Genomic DNA, 17,553 nt, shown 5'->3' with positions numbered 1-17,553 from the left:
AATTTTTTATGATATTAAGGAATTGTTATCAATTTTTTACTCATGATAATGAGGTGCTTTAAAAAAATAAAATCCAACTGGGCACAGTAGCACACTCCTATAGTCCCAGCACTTTAGGAGGCGAAGGCAGGCGATCACTTGAGGCCAGGAATCAGAGACCAGCCTGGGCAACATAGTGAGACCCCTGTCTCTACAAAAAGTAAGAAAATTAGCTGGGCATGGTGACACACACCTGTAGTTTCAGCTACTCAGGAGGCTGGAGTGGGAGGCTTGCTTGGGCTCAAGAGTTGGAGGTTACAGTGAATTACGGTCCCACCACTGCACTTGAGTCTGGGCAACAGAATGAGACCCTGTCTCTAAAAACAACAACAACAACAACAAAAATTCATCTCAGGGGCATTTTGGTGAATATTTTAAGAATTAGTCATTTCATTTTTAATGTCTTCTCAAGTACAAAGAAATGTACAAAACAAACATTCTAATTCCAGTTCTGACATCCTATTTCATCCTGGATCCCCAAAAAGCAGGTAAGGTAGTCAGGAATGCAGCAAGGATGGCTATTTCACATTACTTCTATTTGAAATTAAATGGCTTTCATGATTGCAAGGAAACTGCTGCCAAATGTCTTGCACAATTTGGAATACTATTCTTTCATTCTACACAGCAGTTTGTTAGGCCTGGCCCAGCATTACGTCCCAAATAAGAAACTATTCAGTTAGTATTTATGGCAGATCATAAAATCTCCTCCTCCCTTTACATCCACAATTCCAATCACTTAGAAATAGGCCAAGTCCATGTTTTTGCCTCATCATCGCATAGCTTTCATAGCATGCTTGCCTTGAAAGGCCACATAAGCTGTCTGACTTTATGACTCTATAAAAAATGGTATTTAAAACATACCTGAACGAATTCAGTCATCAAAAGCTTTGGCCTTTGTTTTTGGCACAGTTTATTTAGTAGGTGTGACTTGGAAGTTAAATTCGTGAAAACATCCTTACCTGATAGGCGGAGGGTATTCGTACGATTCAAGGAACTGAAAATATATTCTGTAAAGTAGTCTGGGGAAGGCAAGTTTCCTTGTCCCAGACAAACACCCTGGAGGGACAAAGTAATGATCATGGCTGCCAACTGAGGAAGCGTACTTTCATTAGCACCTTCACTGCTCACTATTCCAGATTTTTTCTGCAGCGTTTTGGTTTCCATACACTGAAATCAGATACAAAATAAAGAGAAAATTGTAACGTCTGAAGTTATTTTGATTCAAACATCTCTGAAATTCCCCCCTAAAGGGATAAGGAATAGTTTTTCTAAAAGAAAATTGAATCATTTGAGGAATATGACTATCATCTTTCTCCTGTCTCAGATACAACTCCATTTGAAAATTATGTGTTTATCTACCATGGCACTGAATTTTCTAACCCTCATCTCACTGGTCCTTATTTATCCAGCTTTTCTCCCTATCCTTTTTTTTTTTCTTTTTTTTAGACCGAGTTTAGCTCTTGCTGCCCAGGCTGGAGTAGAGTGGCACGATTTTGACTCACTGCAACCTCCACCTCCCGGGTTCAAGCGATTCTCCTGCCTCAGCCTCCTGAGTAGCTGAGATTACAGGTGCCTGCCACCACGCCTGGCTAATTTTTGTATTTTTAGTAGAGATGGGGTCTCACCATGTTGACCAGGCTGGTCTCGAACTCCTGACCTCAGGTGTTCCACCTGCCTTGGCCTCCCAAAGTGCCGGGATTACAGGCATAAGCCACCACACCTAGCCTGACTATCCTCTTAAAGATGTGTTTTCTCCAAGGGGAACTCCTGCTCTTATTGTTTAACATCCTTAAAACTGGTGGGTTGTTTCTCTCCCCACTTTAAGTGCAACCTGCAGGAGAATGATTTTCAAGCTGACATTCCCTACCCTGACTTCACACAGGCTCTGCTGCCTTGCGTCATCACAGGGCCCCTCTACTTCTCATCTGCCTCTGGTCCCAAGCTCAGTGTGTACTCATTGCATGTCAAATCTGGTACACTGTCCATGTTCTTTGAACTCCCAGAGGACATAGGACCTTTTTCAAATATGTATATCAATTTTCCTCAATTAAATTATAAGCATGTGAAAAGCTCTAATTTTGCTTTATATCCCATTCATATTCCCATTCAGACATTTGAGTGCCTACAATGTGCCAGGCACTGTACTAAGCCCATTTCATATGAAGTGAAGGAGAAAATAAATTCATCAAAAGAGAGATCAAGGGAAGGTTATCGTGTCAAGGTTGCATTCTAATGGCTTAGGACAAGGAGAAAAAGTGCCCATTGAACTTATTTTTTTAAAGTCTGTAATTGAAGAGCTTGGCAGGAACATATTTATAACCATGGTCCAGAGCAGAGTGGAAGGCTAAGAATCAGTTACCAAAATTTTGATAAATTTGGAGAAGTAGCCAGAAGTTCCATGGGCGAAAAGAACAAGTTGAAATAACAGAGTTTGAACTTCACAGAAGCATGAGTGTTTCATGCAGGCTGTGAAACAATAATGGTCTCAAAACACCATAGAGGATAAAGGAGAATTCCAACCATTGTTCCCATCCCTGAAGTCCTTTGCGTGGGGTCAGGAACGCCCAGCCTCCATGCAGTAGGCAGGGCTACGGGAACACTAAGAAGAGATCCCTGTTCATTTACCATGGAATCAGCCAACAGTGGAGAGAATTCAAGAGGTGGGAACATTGAGAGATTGAGTCAGGAAGATAAAACACAGAGAGGTTTGGACAAAACAGATTGAAGGAAGGGAGAGATGTTGCTTTCTGAGCCATTACGGAGCTTGCCTGGATTAGGGTATCAAGTTGATTCTCTTGGGGATCTTGTTGAGGCCCACTTGGAGCAGCCGTTAGTGACTTGATCTGTGGAAGCTGGGTCCCGTGCAGACCAAGACCTGGAAATTCAAGTAATGATGGGCCTGGTGAGCCAGAACCTCATCTGACCTCACGCCATCTAGTCAGAAAGAACAGCTGATGTGGTGAAGTGCCAAAAGCCTCCTGCAAAGTCTGGACTGATTGACTTCCTAGAGAATCCTAGTCCAGTTGAATGAGCTCATGGACCCTTCCCAGGAACTAGAGACAGTGGTGTCATCCAGGGGTTCACTGGCCTGAGGTGGAGCAAAGGGTTATGACTCAGCAGGTGTTCAACTCTCAATGACCAAAACTAGCTGGAAAAAGGAGTTCTAGATATAATACTGATTTATTCTGTTCTGGGGCTGTTTTATCTCAGAAATACTCAGAAGCCTGGGTATTTGCAGTATGTGTGGGATAACCAGAAACCTGGAAATATACACCACATCACCTTTTAAGTGCTTTTAAGTGCTGAGTTACCCATGAGGCAGTAATGGGTAGGATTAAAATGTTAGCAGCCAGTTTGAATCAAACTTGGATTACATAGATGTTGTACTGAAGAAATTATATGTAGGCACGCCTCCTGGTTTAGGTAGAAAACAGTTCTGTAAAGGAACCCCTTTTTCTTTTCTTTTTTTTTCCCCTTCTTTTCTTCTTTTAGAGATAGGGTCTCTTTCTGTTGCCCAGGGTAGAGTATAGTGACACAGTCATAGTTCACTGTAACCTCAAACTCCTGGGCACAAGCCATCCTCCCACCTTAGCCTCCTGAGTAGCTGGGACTACCAGCTCATGCCACCACATCCAGCTAATTTTTTAAATTCTATTTTCGTAGAGACAAGGTCTTGCTATGTTGCCTAGGCTGATCCCAAACTCCTGGCCTCAAGTGATCCTCTTGCCTCAGCCTCCCAAAGTGTTGGTATTATAGGTATGAGCCACTGCACTGGGCCTAGGAATCCCTTTTCCTAAAATGAAAATAGGAATAAAAATATGGTTGCATTTTGAAATTAACAGGATTAGAGCTACAGATGTGAAAGTCACAAAGTCCTTAGCAAACAGCTTCTCCATTTGCTGTGCCAATAAAAGAAATTAAACATATTTACAGCAAATTAGAGGATATGTTTGCTGGTCGTTAAGCTTCAGAATGCCAGAATTGAGAGCAGGAACTAAATTTGTCTATACATGTTTATGAATAATTAAAAAAAAATGATTTCCCCATACTCTTCAAAATGTAGTAATGGCTTCTCAATTAATTCTTTAAAAAAAAAAAAACCCGTGGCTTAAAGAAACCTTATGTTCAGAGAACTTTATCTGCTGAGATTTCCTGCTGCAAACCAGAAAGCAAAAACCTAACTGAAAGGCCAGTTTTGCTAGAATAGTAATGAAGGCAACAGAGACCAGGTGGGAGCTGGGAGAGAGGAGAGGCATTTGAATGGATCCTCTACACAGGCAGCACAATTCAAAACCACAAAGGGATATCATCTAGGGCTGGCAACCATGAGTAATGCTTTTTGCAAGCTGCTTCTTCAGTGAAATAACTAATGATAATTTATCACTTTCAAAATGTCTCTGCCTTCTCCTTTCGCAGCCAGAAGGCAAGGCAAATAGAAACATTGCTCTCCACCACTACAGCTCAGTCCTTGGAAATTGGTCAAAAAGCCTTGGGTCATACTGATTTGAGTGCTCAGAGGGACCCAGGAGAAGACAGCTGACCTGTCACCTGGACTGCCTGTCCACCCACCCAACTTCTGGCGAAAACTCCTCTTCCAATTAGTCATTACATTTCCTCTTTTGGACTCGGAATTTTAAATTATGTCATTTAACATCTCATAACCAAAACCCACAAATACTTACCTCCCTTAGAAGTCCTTGAATGTCTTAGAAATAAATAAGGAACAAACAATAAGGCTCTAGAACTGTATCTTAGCAGCAGAGCCAGTTAGCAATTTTGCCTTCTTACCTGGCTTTGAGAAGTGTCAAAGTACTGCCTGGTGAAAGCCAAGATATCTTCTGTCTCATTCTGTGAAAGGAAAGAGGAATCTTCATCCTGCCTGAGGCTCAGTAGGCTGTGTAGGTAAAATTTATACTCTTTATTACTCATGTTGAGCTTTGAAGAACAGATCTCTTCCTGATGAATAATGTAATAGAGAAGGAGAAGAGAAACTCTCTGGACCACTTCTTCTCTAAGCTGATCTTCAAAATTTCCTCCAGCTATTAGTAATAGTGCATCTGGTTCAAAGCACTGTGGAAGAAAACAATAACAACAACAAAAGAAACAAAGCTTAGCAAATAGTTCCAGAACACTAATGACCACCAGGGTCTTCATTGCTTATCATTTTATAAACAGACAGGAAAAGCAGGCAGGACCAATAGCCAGATTCAGAGAGTTGGACTCCCGCATAATAATGATGCCCGTCTAGGGAACCCTTTTTTTCCACTAAGAATAATTCCTGTCTCCAACTAGATCGGCCACAAGTTGTTGATCTGTTGCCTTGTGTAAAACAGATTATTCTTTGGCTTTTAAAGTGATGCCCATTTGCATTTAGAATAAAATCCGAATTCCTTGCAATCTTCTTTTTGGTCTAGCTCCTGTCTACTCTACCCTCCTTCCTTCTCTTAGCCTTGGTCCAGCATCTCACTCAACTTCTGCCCCTGTGATTTTATGTCAATTTCACCAAATTCTTTCCCACAGTCTTCCAGGTCTTCTTGTTCCCCTCATTTTTCAGGTTTCAGCCTAAATTGTCACCCTCTCACAACACCTTCCTAAAGATTCCCAACCTGCGTTCCCTAGTACAGAACTATCTGATAGAAATACAAGGAACACTGCAAATATGAGCCACATATGTCATTTGAAGTTCTTTAGCAGCAAGATTTTAAAAAGTAAAAGCAGCTAAAAGTAACTTTTGTAATATTTTAACCTTATGTATCCAAGATTAAATTATTTTACCATGTAATCAAAATTTTTAAAAATTAAGATATTTTATATTTTTCTTCTTGAACAAAGTCTTTGAAAACTGGTGTGCATTTTATGCTTACCAGTACATCTCAATTTGGATGAGCCAGGAATCAAGTGCCCAACAGTTACATGCGGGCTAGTGGTTACTGTGCTGGACAGCACAATTCTGGAATACACCATTTAAAAATTTTTCTTCATAGCACTCGTATTGTAAAATTGCTTTGTTTACTTATTTATTCTCTCTCTTCTCTATGAGAACCTGTGGTCCACTAACAGCAGATTTCGTCTGCTTTTTGCGTAGTTCTATCCTTAGCATATAGCACAATACCTGGCACTTAAGAGGTATAAAAATTTTACAAATGACTTCCATCTGCCCCTCTTCTATCCTATTTAGGGAAATTGCCAAAAATGATTTTGTTGAAGGGAATCAGAACATACTGCCCCAAAATATGCCACTGTAGCATATTGATTATTTTGAGCTGAAGGCAACTGAGAAACAGCAGGTACAGGAAGGATTCTCTGCCTTTCGCCTTACTATCTAAAAGCAGGGCATAAGTTTCCCATTAGAAAGGTATCCTTGCTGTATCAGGAAGAGGAGAACATTCTTATCACTGGAGATGGGGAATTAATGCTGAGATGAACCTATACAAACGAACTTTACTAAAATAATCCTCCATTGGTATAATGTTAAAAAAATTTTTGGTTTCCCATACATATTTCCTAGTTACTTTCCCACAATTTACCATCTCTAGTCCAAATTCACTTTTTTTCTTACTCTTGTCACATCCCCACAATTTATTACTCTTTGTTAAAATGGTATATAAACCCCTGGGTCTAACCACTTCTTTGGAGTTTTCACTTTTTCTATGATGCCCCTATTCCACATAAAAATATTAACATCAAATGTGTGTGCTATTTCTCCTGTTAATCCATCTTTTGTCCATTTAGTTCACAAGCCCCAGCTACAGAATTTAAGATGTTAGAGGAAAAGTCTCTCCTCCCCTCCACTGTGCTGCCTAATTTGTTTCACAAGCCACAAGCACATGCCCAGCTCCTGCAATCTGCGAAGTTTACTTGACATAAGGGATTCGGATAAATGTTGTGGGACAGTGAGAAAAAGACACAGGAATTGTGGACCAGAAGCTTTCTCAGCAAGAGGGAAGCTGCCTTTCTGCAGAGACAGTTGGGGAGCTCCTGAGAATTCTCACAGGATCTGAGAAGCAGCCCCACGACATAGCCACAGAGTGAAAGCATTGAGAAACGCCTGTCCTGACTCCCAGACAGATTTGTCCCATGGTGGGGATATTGTACTACAATATCTTTTAATCTAGTCCTCTTTGAAGTGGAAGTTTTGGGGGTTCTAATTCAAGGTCTGCTGTACAACCCACTGTGTAGCATCTGCTATGTAATCATCTGAGTCAGGAAGAAACAAATGTCATCCATCTCCAAATCAAAGCATAATCACATTCTTCATAAAACCACACAGACTTTAATCTCTCCTGAACCCAACTGCAGGGGGTCAAGTACTCAAACAGAGGAGACCCAGGGGTTCCACTAAGACCAACTCTCAATGTGGATATTAGGCTCCACCTGTAAAACCTCAGCATCCCTTTTCTGTTTCCTAAGTAGCCCAGAAGAAAAGTCCACACCTTGGTAGCTGATGGCAAGGCTGACACCAAGACCCAAAAGGCGAATCCATTGAAATAAAAGTGTAATGAAAAACTTACACTTTTATAAAAAGTGTAAATAAAAAAACTGAAATAAAAGAGGTTCTTTGTACAAAATAGCCTCCTGAAACTAAACTATTGGTACTATTAGCTACAATTTGTTGGTAGCCATGTGCCCAGCAATGTGCAGAGTATCTTTTGCATTCAGTTATTCCTTGGTGCATAATCTAATTGGTTTTGAAAAATGCATAATGAATTTTTTAATAATAAGAACCCTATATTATTATTTTAAGTGTGAAAAACAAAATGTCTCCAGCCTATGTAATAATCCACCAAATATTTCTAAATATTTGATTTTTATAATATAAAGCAACTAGAAGACCAATTACTCAATTATTTAATGCACAATGAATTAATGGATACATTTGTGTACGGTATGCAAGGATACTGCAAAGAACACATGAATTACACCTTTCTTCATGAGAGAAGTTTACTCATAGAATGTGTGAAAACCAAGACTAAAGCGGATAAGAAACTTGCCCAAAGCTACACAGCTAATGGTGGAGAGCACTGTTAGTCACAATTCCTGCTCTTTGAAGAACAGGACCCATTCTTTTATTCCTTCCTTTTGTGCCATGGAGAACACAGGCTGTGGACCCACTGATGTACTTGTTAGGCAACCACTTTGACCGGTAATTTTTCTCTCCCTCCTATTTGATGGGAGTAGAGGTCAGTTAGGTGGCTAAGAGATTGGTCCAAGTCTAACATCAATCAGAACAAGGACATGGTACAATGAGAGCGTTGAATGAGTTTATGTTATACTTTCAAGTGCTACTCAGGTTGTTTGATGGGGCTGGGTAGGTAGGAAGAAGAATGTCTATGATGCAAGGAGTAAGACGCTCATGGGGCCATGAGACCAGGGCAGGGCTTGGTGTATGAGCACATGGCAGAACATGTGACCATATTTCAACCCATCTGAGATGCGGAGACTCCTGTCCATGCATCATTCTTCCTCAATGTCTTTGCCATGTACCTTTCCAGGGTTGGAATTGGAATGCATGGCACGGAACAGCAGAGAGCAGGGTCTGCACTATAATTGTGCGGGCAGGCATTCCCGAACTGTGTATAAAAGGCATACAATATGGAAGGTACAATTGGTTTCTGGCTTTGGAAAGCTTGAAACAGTTGTAGAAGCATCTTCTTTTGTCTGAACAGAGATTTTGGTAACCTTGAATGAACACGTGTTGCATCACATTTGCTTTGATTTTTTGAGGCCTGCTAAATCAAAGCTTAATTGTGAATCAAATGACCATGGGCTGGAAACCTTCCTCCCTTTTATAATATTTGAATCGTAAAAAATTTATTTTAATACAGAAGGCTGTGGCTTGAGGAAAGAATACGGGTGGAAGCCTCAGAAAAGCTAACATAAAATAAGAATTCTTCCCCTGGACATAGATATGACAAAAAGCACTACTGGGGCTGTTGGATGAGGACAGAGCTGGAATTTTCAGTTCGACGCCACTAGATTTGTTTTGTTGTTAATGTTTTTAGAAGTTGGCTCAGTTGTGTTTGGGAGAGGATATTTAACAAAATGTCGCAAATACTGCCACCCCACAGGCATCAAGATCTGTCCAAGGCTGCTGCCTCTGGTGAAGCAATTCTTTGTTTAAGAAGAATGGACTCATTCAGGAATAATCCATTGATTTTCCTTTTAATCTTGTCAGGTGGGGGAAAAAGGTTTAAGGGGGGGGAAAAAATCTCATAAATTCTGGGAATTAGTTTTAATGACTTTATAAGGAAATAAACTTTGGGAAAAGACTGGTTAAAATGCAAGGAGAGGCTCCCCTTTCAAGCTAAACAGGCTACTCGGACACTTGGTAGTAATTGTCCACCACATCCTGGAGCCACATCACATGGTCTCACCCAGCCTTGAAATTCAGCTTTGCTTATGATCTATGCCAGGTGAGAGCCTCAGCTGACAAAAAACAACGTGGTAGCTGTCTTCTCCTACATCAGTAAGACAGCTGTCAGGCCTCCAGGATAAACTTTAGGGGTTTTAGACTGAAAGATGTTTAACATTTGATTTTAAACAATGGGAAATTTTATATTATAGAAACTTGAGAACTTAAAAGAAGACAGTCTCTTTTAAGTTCTCAGGTTTCTATAAGGTGTTTTTTTCTTTTCCGGAGGTGGGGGGTGGCTAACAATTGATTGTAAATATAAGAGAGTACGTGTATGTGTTTTTTTCCTGACAAAGAGCTGGAAGGATGTTGCCGATGGCAGGTACTGGCTCTTTAGGGTCTGTACTAGATTTAGTGGGTCTTCTGACTGACAAAAAGTTTTTAACTGAGAAGAGTTAAGATAAAATTGTTAGATAATAAGACAAAGCTGGGTGTTTTCGACACTTTATTCCATGACAGTTATGTCAGGGGCTAGGGCCAGGTGTGAATTAAATGGAGACCCTTAAAGCAGTGGTTCTCTGCTTTGAATGTGTCTAAGAATTGCCTGGAGAACTTCGTTTAAAATCCTCAGAATCAAGGACAGTGGAGGGGAGCCTGGGACACAGGTGGGTGGGAGATTCTGAGGAATGGCGCTGCTCTAGTGTCCCTGGAAAAGGAGGAATCAGACATTGCTGTGAGGCACAGGGAACAGAAGGAACTTGAGCTCCTATAGCTGACTTTCTGCATATGTGTCCATGAGATCCTGAGACATCTGATTCCTAAGGAGAACACGTATGTCCATGAGATCCTCAGAGATCTTCCTGGGACATAATACATCTATGTCCACGTGATTCTCAGAGATTTGATCCCTGAGGGCATATGTGTCCATGTGATCCTTGCAGAGATCTCCCCGGGGAGCACACATGTCCATGTGATTTTCACAGATATCTCCCTCAGGGGCACATATATATCCATTTGACCCTCACAGACATCTGGCGCCTGAGGAACAGGTGTTTGTCCTTGTGGTCCTCACAGACCTCCCTGAGGAGGGGCTCATTATCCCAGCCTTCAGGGTGAGGAAGCTGAGGCTCCACATGTCTCAACACTAGAAGGTGCCAGAAAAGGGCCCTTTTCCTTTCAGAAACATGTGTAGGGTTATGGTTCTCATAATTATTGAAGTAGAATGTATTGTTTTGGAGTTATTTAATCTCTCATGATGTTCATTAAAACTATATTCTACCCCTTCTCATTAAAGAAAGAAAAAGCCAGGATCAGCCCAGAACTATTCATTTTCAAAGACTGCAGCTTGACTGAATTTATTTTAAATGTGCAATGCTCTCAGATACTTCAGATTGGCTTTTTAAAAAATTCACTTTTTATACAGACGTAAAATTGGAAGCATTTTTCCTCCCAACAAATTCAAGATACCTACTTCCCTCTTTTTTCAGACATTTAGGGATATGAAGAAACCCCCTTAACCTCTCTTTTTACGATAGAATTTGTAGCATGAACCCTGCCTGTCAGCAGACAAAGTCCCTCAGATGACAGAACAGACTCGGCCACAAGCTGAAGCCCTGTGGTTTGCGCCAGAACCCGCATGTTTGTGAAATTCAGAGGACTCTGTTTCCTCCCTCTTTTCATGAATGATGGGAGACATTTCCTAAGCTTCCTGATGGGTGATTGGGGTGAACTGAAGCCTTCTGAGTAGGTAAAGCTGAGACTCACTTCTGCTTCACCTGCCTTTCTTTCACAGAGAAGGAGGGTGAAGCTATTAAAGATGGTGTTTCAAGTCCTAGGAATGGAATTGATTCAAATGGGGACCAAATTGGCTAAACTCCTGATACTGTCACAGAAAACAGTAAGTGCTAAACAATCCTTCCCCCAGCCCTGAAAATGGAGAACAATTTTGCATATTTACCTTCCCCCCTGGCAAAACTACTATTCAACCAGCCTTAATAAGGCACTTCACGTCATTAAAGGAGAACACTCCCCTGAAGCGAATCCTCAGAGGACATGAATAAGAGATGACTTCTGATTATTTCCAGTGGGACATCTTGTGTTGCCATCTATATATATTAATGTCATCACAGATGAGTTGCCTATTATAACACATTTCCTCTGGGAACAATTGGGTATTTTAATAATTATTGAATTATTTATTGCTCACACAAAGCAGAGAAAAATTCTCTATGAGCAAGAACTCTTCTGTTATGAAAAAACAAAACACTTGGTCAGAAAATGTTCCCCTCCCCTCCCTCCCTCGCCTCTGCATGATTGAGAAAGTCTGCCAAAATGTATTTTGGAGCTTTTGTTTTACTTATTTATGTATGCTTTCATTTATGTATTTATGGGTTCATCCTAAAAAATCTCGTGGGTCAGGAATGGGATGGTGGAGTAGGTTTTATTTTTTCTTTTGTAGTCATTTAAACACATGAGTTCTTACCTCCTTCCATCCTACCCCACCCTCCCTAATGAATAAATTCTTAGACATCACTGACGTCATATTAAAGTGACCTGGAGGCCGGGCGCCGTGGCTCACACCTGTAATCCCAGCACTTTGGGAGGTGGCGGCAGGCAGATCACGAGGTCAGGAGTTTGAGACCAGCCTGGCCAACATGGTGAAACCCCATCTCTACTAAAGATACAAAAAAATTAGCCGGCTGTGGTGGTGGGTGCCTGTAATCCCAGCTACTTGGGAGGCTGAGGCAGGAGAATCACTTGCACCCACGAGGTGGAGGTTGCAGTGAACCAAGATTGTGCCATTGCACTCCAGCCTGGGCAACAGGGAGAGACTCTGTCTCACAATAAATAAAATAAATAATAACCTGGAGAGACTTTTAAAAGTTCTATCCTAGGCAAGAAAAATCTCAGTCTCTAGAGGATGACACCTAAACATGGGTATGCTGGGAAACCTATGCAGCTGATTCCAATCAGGGTTGAGATTCGCTTTGTAGGCTAAGATCAGGCTGTGACTCAGGCCTCGGGAGCCATGGGTGCGACTTCAGCTCCACCTGCAGCATCTGTCTCCCCAGCTCAGATTTCTCATCGTTAAGATGATTATCCAATCATTAACTACCCGCCATGCATAATATTAGAAAATACCATGCCAGGAAAAAGTACTCAAAAACCCAATGTTGGGCAAATATCAGATCACATTATGCTCCAGCAAACAAATAGCAACTAAAACTAGTCACGTGCAAGTGCACTGAAGGCTTTAAGAAAAGATTAGTCAATCAGAAAAGAGGACTAAAAGTTCACACTCACAAATAAATGCCTCTAAATATGCAGAAGGGTTCTAGAAAGCCTTACATAAACATCATCCTTTCAACAACACAAATGTCCCTAGGTGCTATACATAGAATGCTGATTTGCTGTATCCCAAATATGGAAATTATTTTACCAGAATGCATTGCTCAATTGCATACTGGAAGATTTGCCTGTGATTTTGCTTTACTGAAATAAATCCCTATAGAATCCATTGCTTTCTTTTGGACATGCCCTGATACCTGACCCCATTCTATTTCACTAACCAGATTGCAATCTCCTCGCATTCCGTTTCTCCTCCGTGGGCACCCAGTTTTCTCCAACAATGTTTTGATGAGGCTTCTTGAGTGGTTGTGGGGTGGGTGGTCACCAGCAGAGAGAACCTGTAGCAGGTCTGCCAGTTGGCCTGAACTCCCACGGCCTCTGCTGTCCTGGGCTGAGGGTTTGTCTGTCTCAGTAGAAAAAACACGGCTGAGTAGAAGAAACAATGGCACCCAGGATACTGAAAGCTTTGTCCGGAAGCACATTTCCACGCTTCCTCCACCTTGAGTCTGTCTTGGATGGAGGTGAGTGTGTTGCCGTTTATGGGGTAAACTTGTAACCAAAGGAATTTCTGTGGTAAAGGGGAAAAATAAAGCCTTCAATTATTGTGCCTGCAACATGTTTGAAAGGATTCATTAATTGGGTGGCTAAGCTGATTTGCAATGACAAGCTGTTTCTACACAGCGGGGGTCTGTAGGTAATTTCTAACCCCAAATGGCAGGAAAGCACCATGGCTGTAGACTTTCAAACTGCACAGCAGCCAAAAAGCTTGCTAGATTCTCTCTCCCTAAACTAAACATAGCATCACATAAGTTTCTCCATTTACCAACAGGTGGTACAAGTTATAGGACCCAGGTTGGGAAACACCTTATGTTTATCCCATTATAAAGAACTCCAAGTGATTCATGGTCCTCATCCCTAAATAAAAAGAGAAAATAAATTCTACTAAACAACCAACATCATGTTGAGTTTAAAAGTTTTAGGCCAGGCACGGTAGCTCACACCAGTAATCCCAGCACTTTGGGAGGCTGAAGCAGGCAGATCACGAGGTCAGGAGTTCGAAACCAGCCTGGCCAATATGGTGACACCCCGTCTCTACTGAAAATACAAAAATTAGCCAGGTATGGTGGCACGTGCCTGTAGTCCCAGCTACATGGGAGGCTGAGGCAGAAGAATTGCTTGAACCTGGCAGGCGGGGGTTGCAGTGAGCCGAGATCGTGCCACTGCGCTCCAGCCTGGGCGACAGAACAAGACTCCATCTCAAAAAAAAAAAAAAAAAAAAGAAAAAGAAAAAAGAAAAAAAAGAGTTTTAGACAAGGAAAAGCACTAGAAGAAAATAGTAATGTTCAGAAAACACAGGTCTTTTTTTAAGTTTATTAAGAATCAAGATTCTAGAGCAGGAAGCATCTTAGAAAAGCAGAATTTCGAGACCTCAAGAACATGACACACACACACACTCACTCAGTGGTGACTAAAGGAGTGGGGGATGACTTTAGAGCCAATCAACTTCCTGGGAAAAAAAAATTATCTTTCTGTTGATGGCTTAAGGCATGTAAAATGTTAACAGCATCTCATGTCCGATCCTGGCCCAGAGATGAGCTGGTAAATGACTGTGGGCTAGTAACAAAGGTACTGGGATTACTTTTGTGAGTTAAAAACAACAACAACAACACTTTAAAGTTGTTATGTTAGCAATTTAAAAGTGACAGAGGATGATGCAAGCATTTCTAACCCCAGTGCTTACCTTCAGAAGAAAGATAAACGTTTCTTTATCTGGAGCTCCACAGCCTTTTAAATCCTGGAGAGTATTTCACAGTTACAAAGTTCCCTGTTTTTAAAATTCTTTGACTGTGCCCTGGGAGCTAGAGAGGATTATTTCAGCCCAGAAAAGTTTTCAGTTGCTATGGAGAGAGCTGCTCTGAAGGTAACAATGAAGGTGGATAAAAGGGAGAACTTTCTGTCTGGTAGATTTTCAAGGTAATCAAATCAGTGTGGTTCATGAATTTAACTTTTTAGATCAAGAATTAACCAATTTTCTTAGGCTCACCTACTGTCACTTGCCTTTCAAGGGACGGAATGTAGGTCAAAGGATTTCACCTCGCAGAACAGAAAGACTTCAGTGTTAGATGAAGATTTTTTCCTCTCCAGTTGATTCTGTAATAACTGTTTCATCCAGGCTCAAACCAAGGATTTGTTGAAAAGATACGCTCTTTGGAACCATATTTGTTTTGCGAGATGCAGAAGCCTAAAAGATTGAAGTCTTTCGTAATAAGATGCTTTCAAATGAAAAGTACTGGTTGAAGGAATGAGATTCTTACCAGGGATGTAGGTAGCGTAAATGAGGAACTTTAATCAGCTGCATATATTGTAATCACCAGCATCGGTGGTAGTTCTTACATCAGATCCTTCATGCTCCTCAAAACAAAACCTCTCAACAAATTATTAGTGAGTAAAAGACTGAAGGAACAAAGTGGTTCATTTTCTAGGAAGCAAGAGAAGTTAAATCCTAAGATTTCAGAGTGGGCGGAATGCATGCCCACAGTATAGGGGTTTAAGTCAGCTGGTGGGCAGGTAGAGGAAATTTGAGATCAAGAGGATTAGCCTCATCACTAATTGTATATGAAACATGGGAACCCTGCGGTAGGATATTCCTGAGAGAATGCTAGTAATGAGAGATGACAACTTGCTAGCAGCCCTGGCTCGCTCTTGGCGCCTCCTCAGCCTCAGCTTCAGCTCTCTCCGTGCTCAAGGAGCCCTTCAGCCCGCCGCTGCGCTGTGGGGGACCCACTCTGGGGCTGGCAGAAGCCGGAGCCGGCTCCCTCTGCTTGCCGGGAGGTGTGGAGGGAGAGGCATGGGCGGGAACTGGGGCTTGATCGGAGGCTGAATACCGTGCGTGGACCAGAACGTTGGCCACGATGGCGGGTCTCCATCTCTTTCTTGCTTCCCCTTTTTTGCTCTTGATTGTCTGGGACTAGCTCCCTCTAGGCTGCTGGAGTGCCCGGGCTAGGTGCTCCGGCTAGGTGCCACAAAGTCCTGTGGCTAGTGCCAGTGAGAGGTGAAGCCAGCTGGGCTTCTGGGACGGTGGGGACTTGGAGAACTTTTCTGTCTAGCTAAAGGATTGTAAACGCACCAATCAGCACTCTTGTGTCTAGCTAAAGGTTTGTAAAAGCACCAATCAGCGCTCTGTGTCTAGCTAATCTGGTGGGGACTTGGAGAACGTTTGTGTCTAGCTAAAGGATTGTAAGCACACCAGTCAGCACTCTGTGTCTAGCTAAAGATTTGTAAAAGCACCAATCAGCGCTCTGTTTCTAGCTAATCTGGTGGGGACTTGGAGAACGTTTGTGTCTAGCTAAAGGATTGTAAGCACACCAATCAGCACTCTGTGTGTAGCTAAAGGTTTGTAAACGCACCAATCAGCACTTTGTCAAAATGACCAATCAGCTCTCTGTAAAATGGACCAATCAGCAGGACGTGGGTGGGGCCAGATAAGGGAAGCAAAGCAGGCCACCCAAGCCAGCAGCGGCAACCAGCTCCTTCTATGCTGTGGAAGCTTTTGTTCTTTCGCTCCTCGCAATAAATCTTGCTGCTGCTCACTCTTTGGGTCCATGCCACCTTTATGAGCTGTCACACTCACCGGGAAGGTCTGCAGCTTCACTCCTGAAGCCAGCAAGACCATGAACCCACCAGAAGGAACAAACAACTCCAGACGTGCCACCTTTAAGAGCTATAACACTCACCGCGAAGGTCTGCAGCTTCACTCCTGAAGTCAGCGAGACCACGAACCCACCAGAAGGAAGAAACTCCAGACATATCTGAACATCTGAAGGAACAAACTCCAGACACACGATCTTTAAGAACTGTAACACTCACTGCAAGGGTCCATGGCTTCATTCTTGAAGTCAGTGAGACCAAGAACCCACCAATTCCGGACACAGTAACACTGATGGAAATATGAAAGGCAAATATTCCTAGAAAATTTCAGGCTTTTTTTTTTTTTTTTTAGATGGAGTCTCACTCTGTCACCCAGGCATGAGTGCAGTGGCATGATCTTGGCTCACTGCAACCTCCACCACCTGGGTTCAAGTGATTCTCCTTCCTCAGCCTCCTGAATAGCTGGGATTACAGGGAGGTGCCAGCACACCTGGCTATTTTTTTTGTATTTTTAGTAGAGACAGGGTTTCGCCATTTAATGGTGGCCAGGCTGGTCTCGAACTCCTGACCTCAGGTGATCCACCCACCTAGGCCTCCCAAAGTGCTGGGATTACAAGCGTGAGCCACTGCACCCAGCCCAGGCTTCTCTGTAATAAGCCCTCAGGGAACAGTTGGGCTTAACTGTCAAGGAAAGGGACTTGGCTTGTGTCTTGTGAGCTCTGTGCTGAGATTAACTGAAGTTAGAGTCTAGAATCAGCAGTCAAAGAGGGCAGCAGGGAGTTGGGACTGAAAGTCACGCCCTTTAAGCTGAGAGTCCAGTGGAGGCAGAGAAGCAAGGAGGGAGCAGGCTCAGGACCAGAGGGGCACCCGATCACAGCTCCCTGTGAGCTCCTCTCAGTGCCAGCTCTCATCCCCGGGGACCACTTGAGCATCTTTTTTTTTTTTTTTTTTTTGAGGCAGAGTTTTGCTCTTGTTGCCCAGGCTGGAGTGCAATGGTGCGATCTCGGCTCACCGCAACCTCCACCTCCCAAGTTCAAGCAATTCACTTGCCTCAGCCTCCTGAGTATCTGGGATTACAGGCATGTGCCACCACAGCCAGCTAATTTGTTTGTATTTTTAGTAGAGATGGGGTTTCTCCATGTTAGCCAGGCTGGTCTCGATTGAGC

General features: G+C 42.4%; 1 protein-coding gene across 3 annotated transcripts in view; it reads right to left on the bottom strand.

Annotated features, from left to right (window-relative positions):
- Positions 1-15,798, bottom strand: part of SLC39A12 (solute carrier family 39 member 12) — a 93,053-nt gene extending 77,255 nt beyond the window's left edge. For all 3 annotated transcript variants that reach the window (XM_014346380.4, XM_034930059.2, XM_034930060.2), the window contains exons 1-4: positions 14,481-15,798; positions 12,961-13,307; positions 4,828-5,109; positions 999-1,206 (exon numbers count right to left, since the gene is read on the bottom strand). In XM_014346380.4, the coding sequence (XP_014201866.4) occupies positions 999-1,206; positions 4,828-5,109; positions 12,961-13,221 (751 nt within the window). In that variant the 5' untranslated portion in view covers positions 13,222-13,307; positions 14,481-15,798. The remainder of the gene's footprint in view (positions 1-998; positions 1,207-4,827; positions 5,110-12,960; positions 13,308-14,480) is intronic.
- Between the last annotated feature and the right edge of the window lie 1,755 nt (positions 15,799-17,553).

This window comes from Pan paniscus, chromosome 8 (assembly GCF_029289425.2).
Source record: "Pan paniscus chromosome 8, NHGRI_mPanPan1-v2.0_pri, whole genome shotgun sequence".
Lineage (NCBI taxonomy): Eukaryota > Metazoa > Chordata > Mammalia > Primates > Hominidae > Pan > Pan paniscus.
The sequence above is the reverse complement of the archived record's forward strand: the minus strand, read 5'-3'. Positions and strand labels throughout refer to the sequence as shown.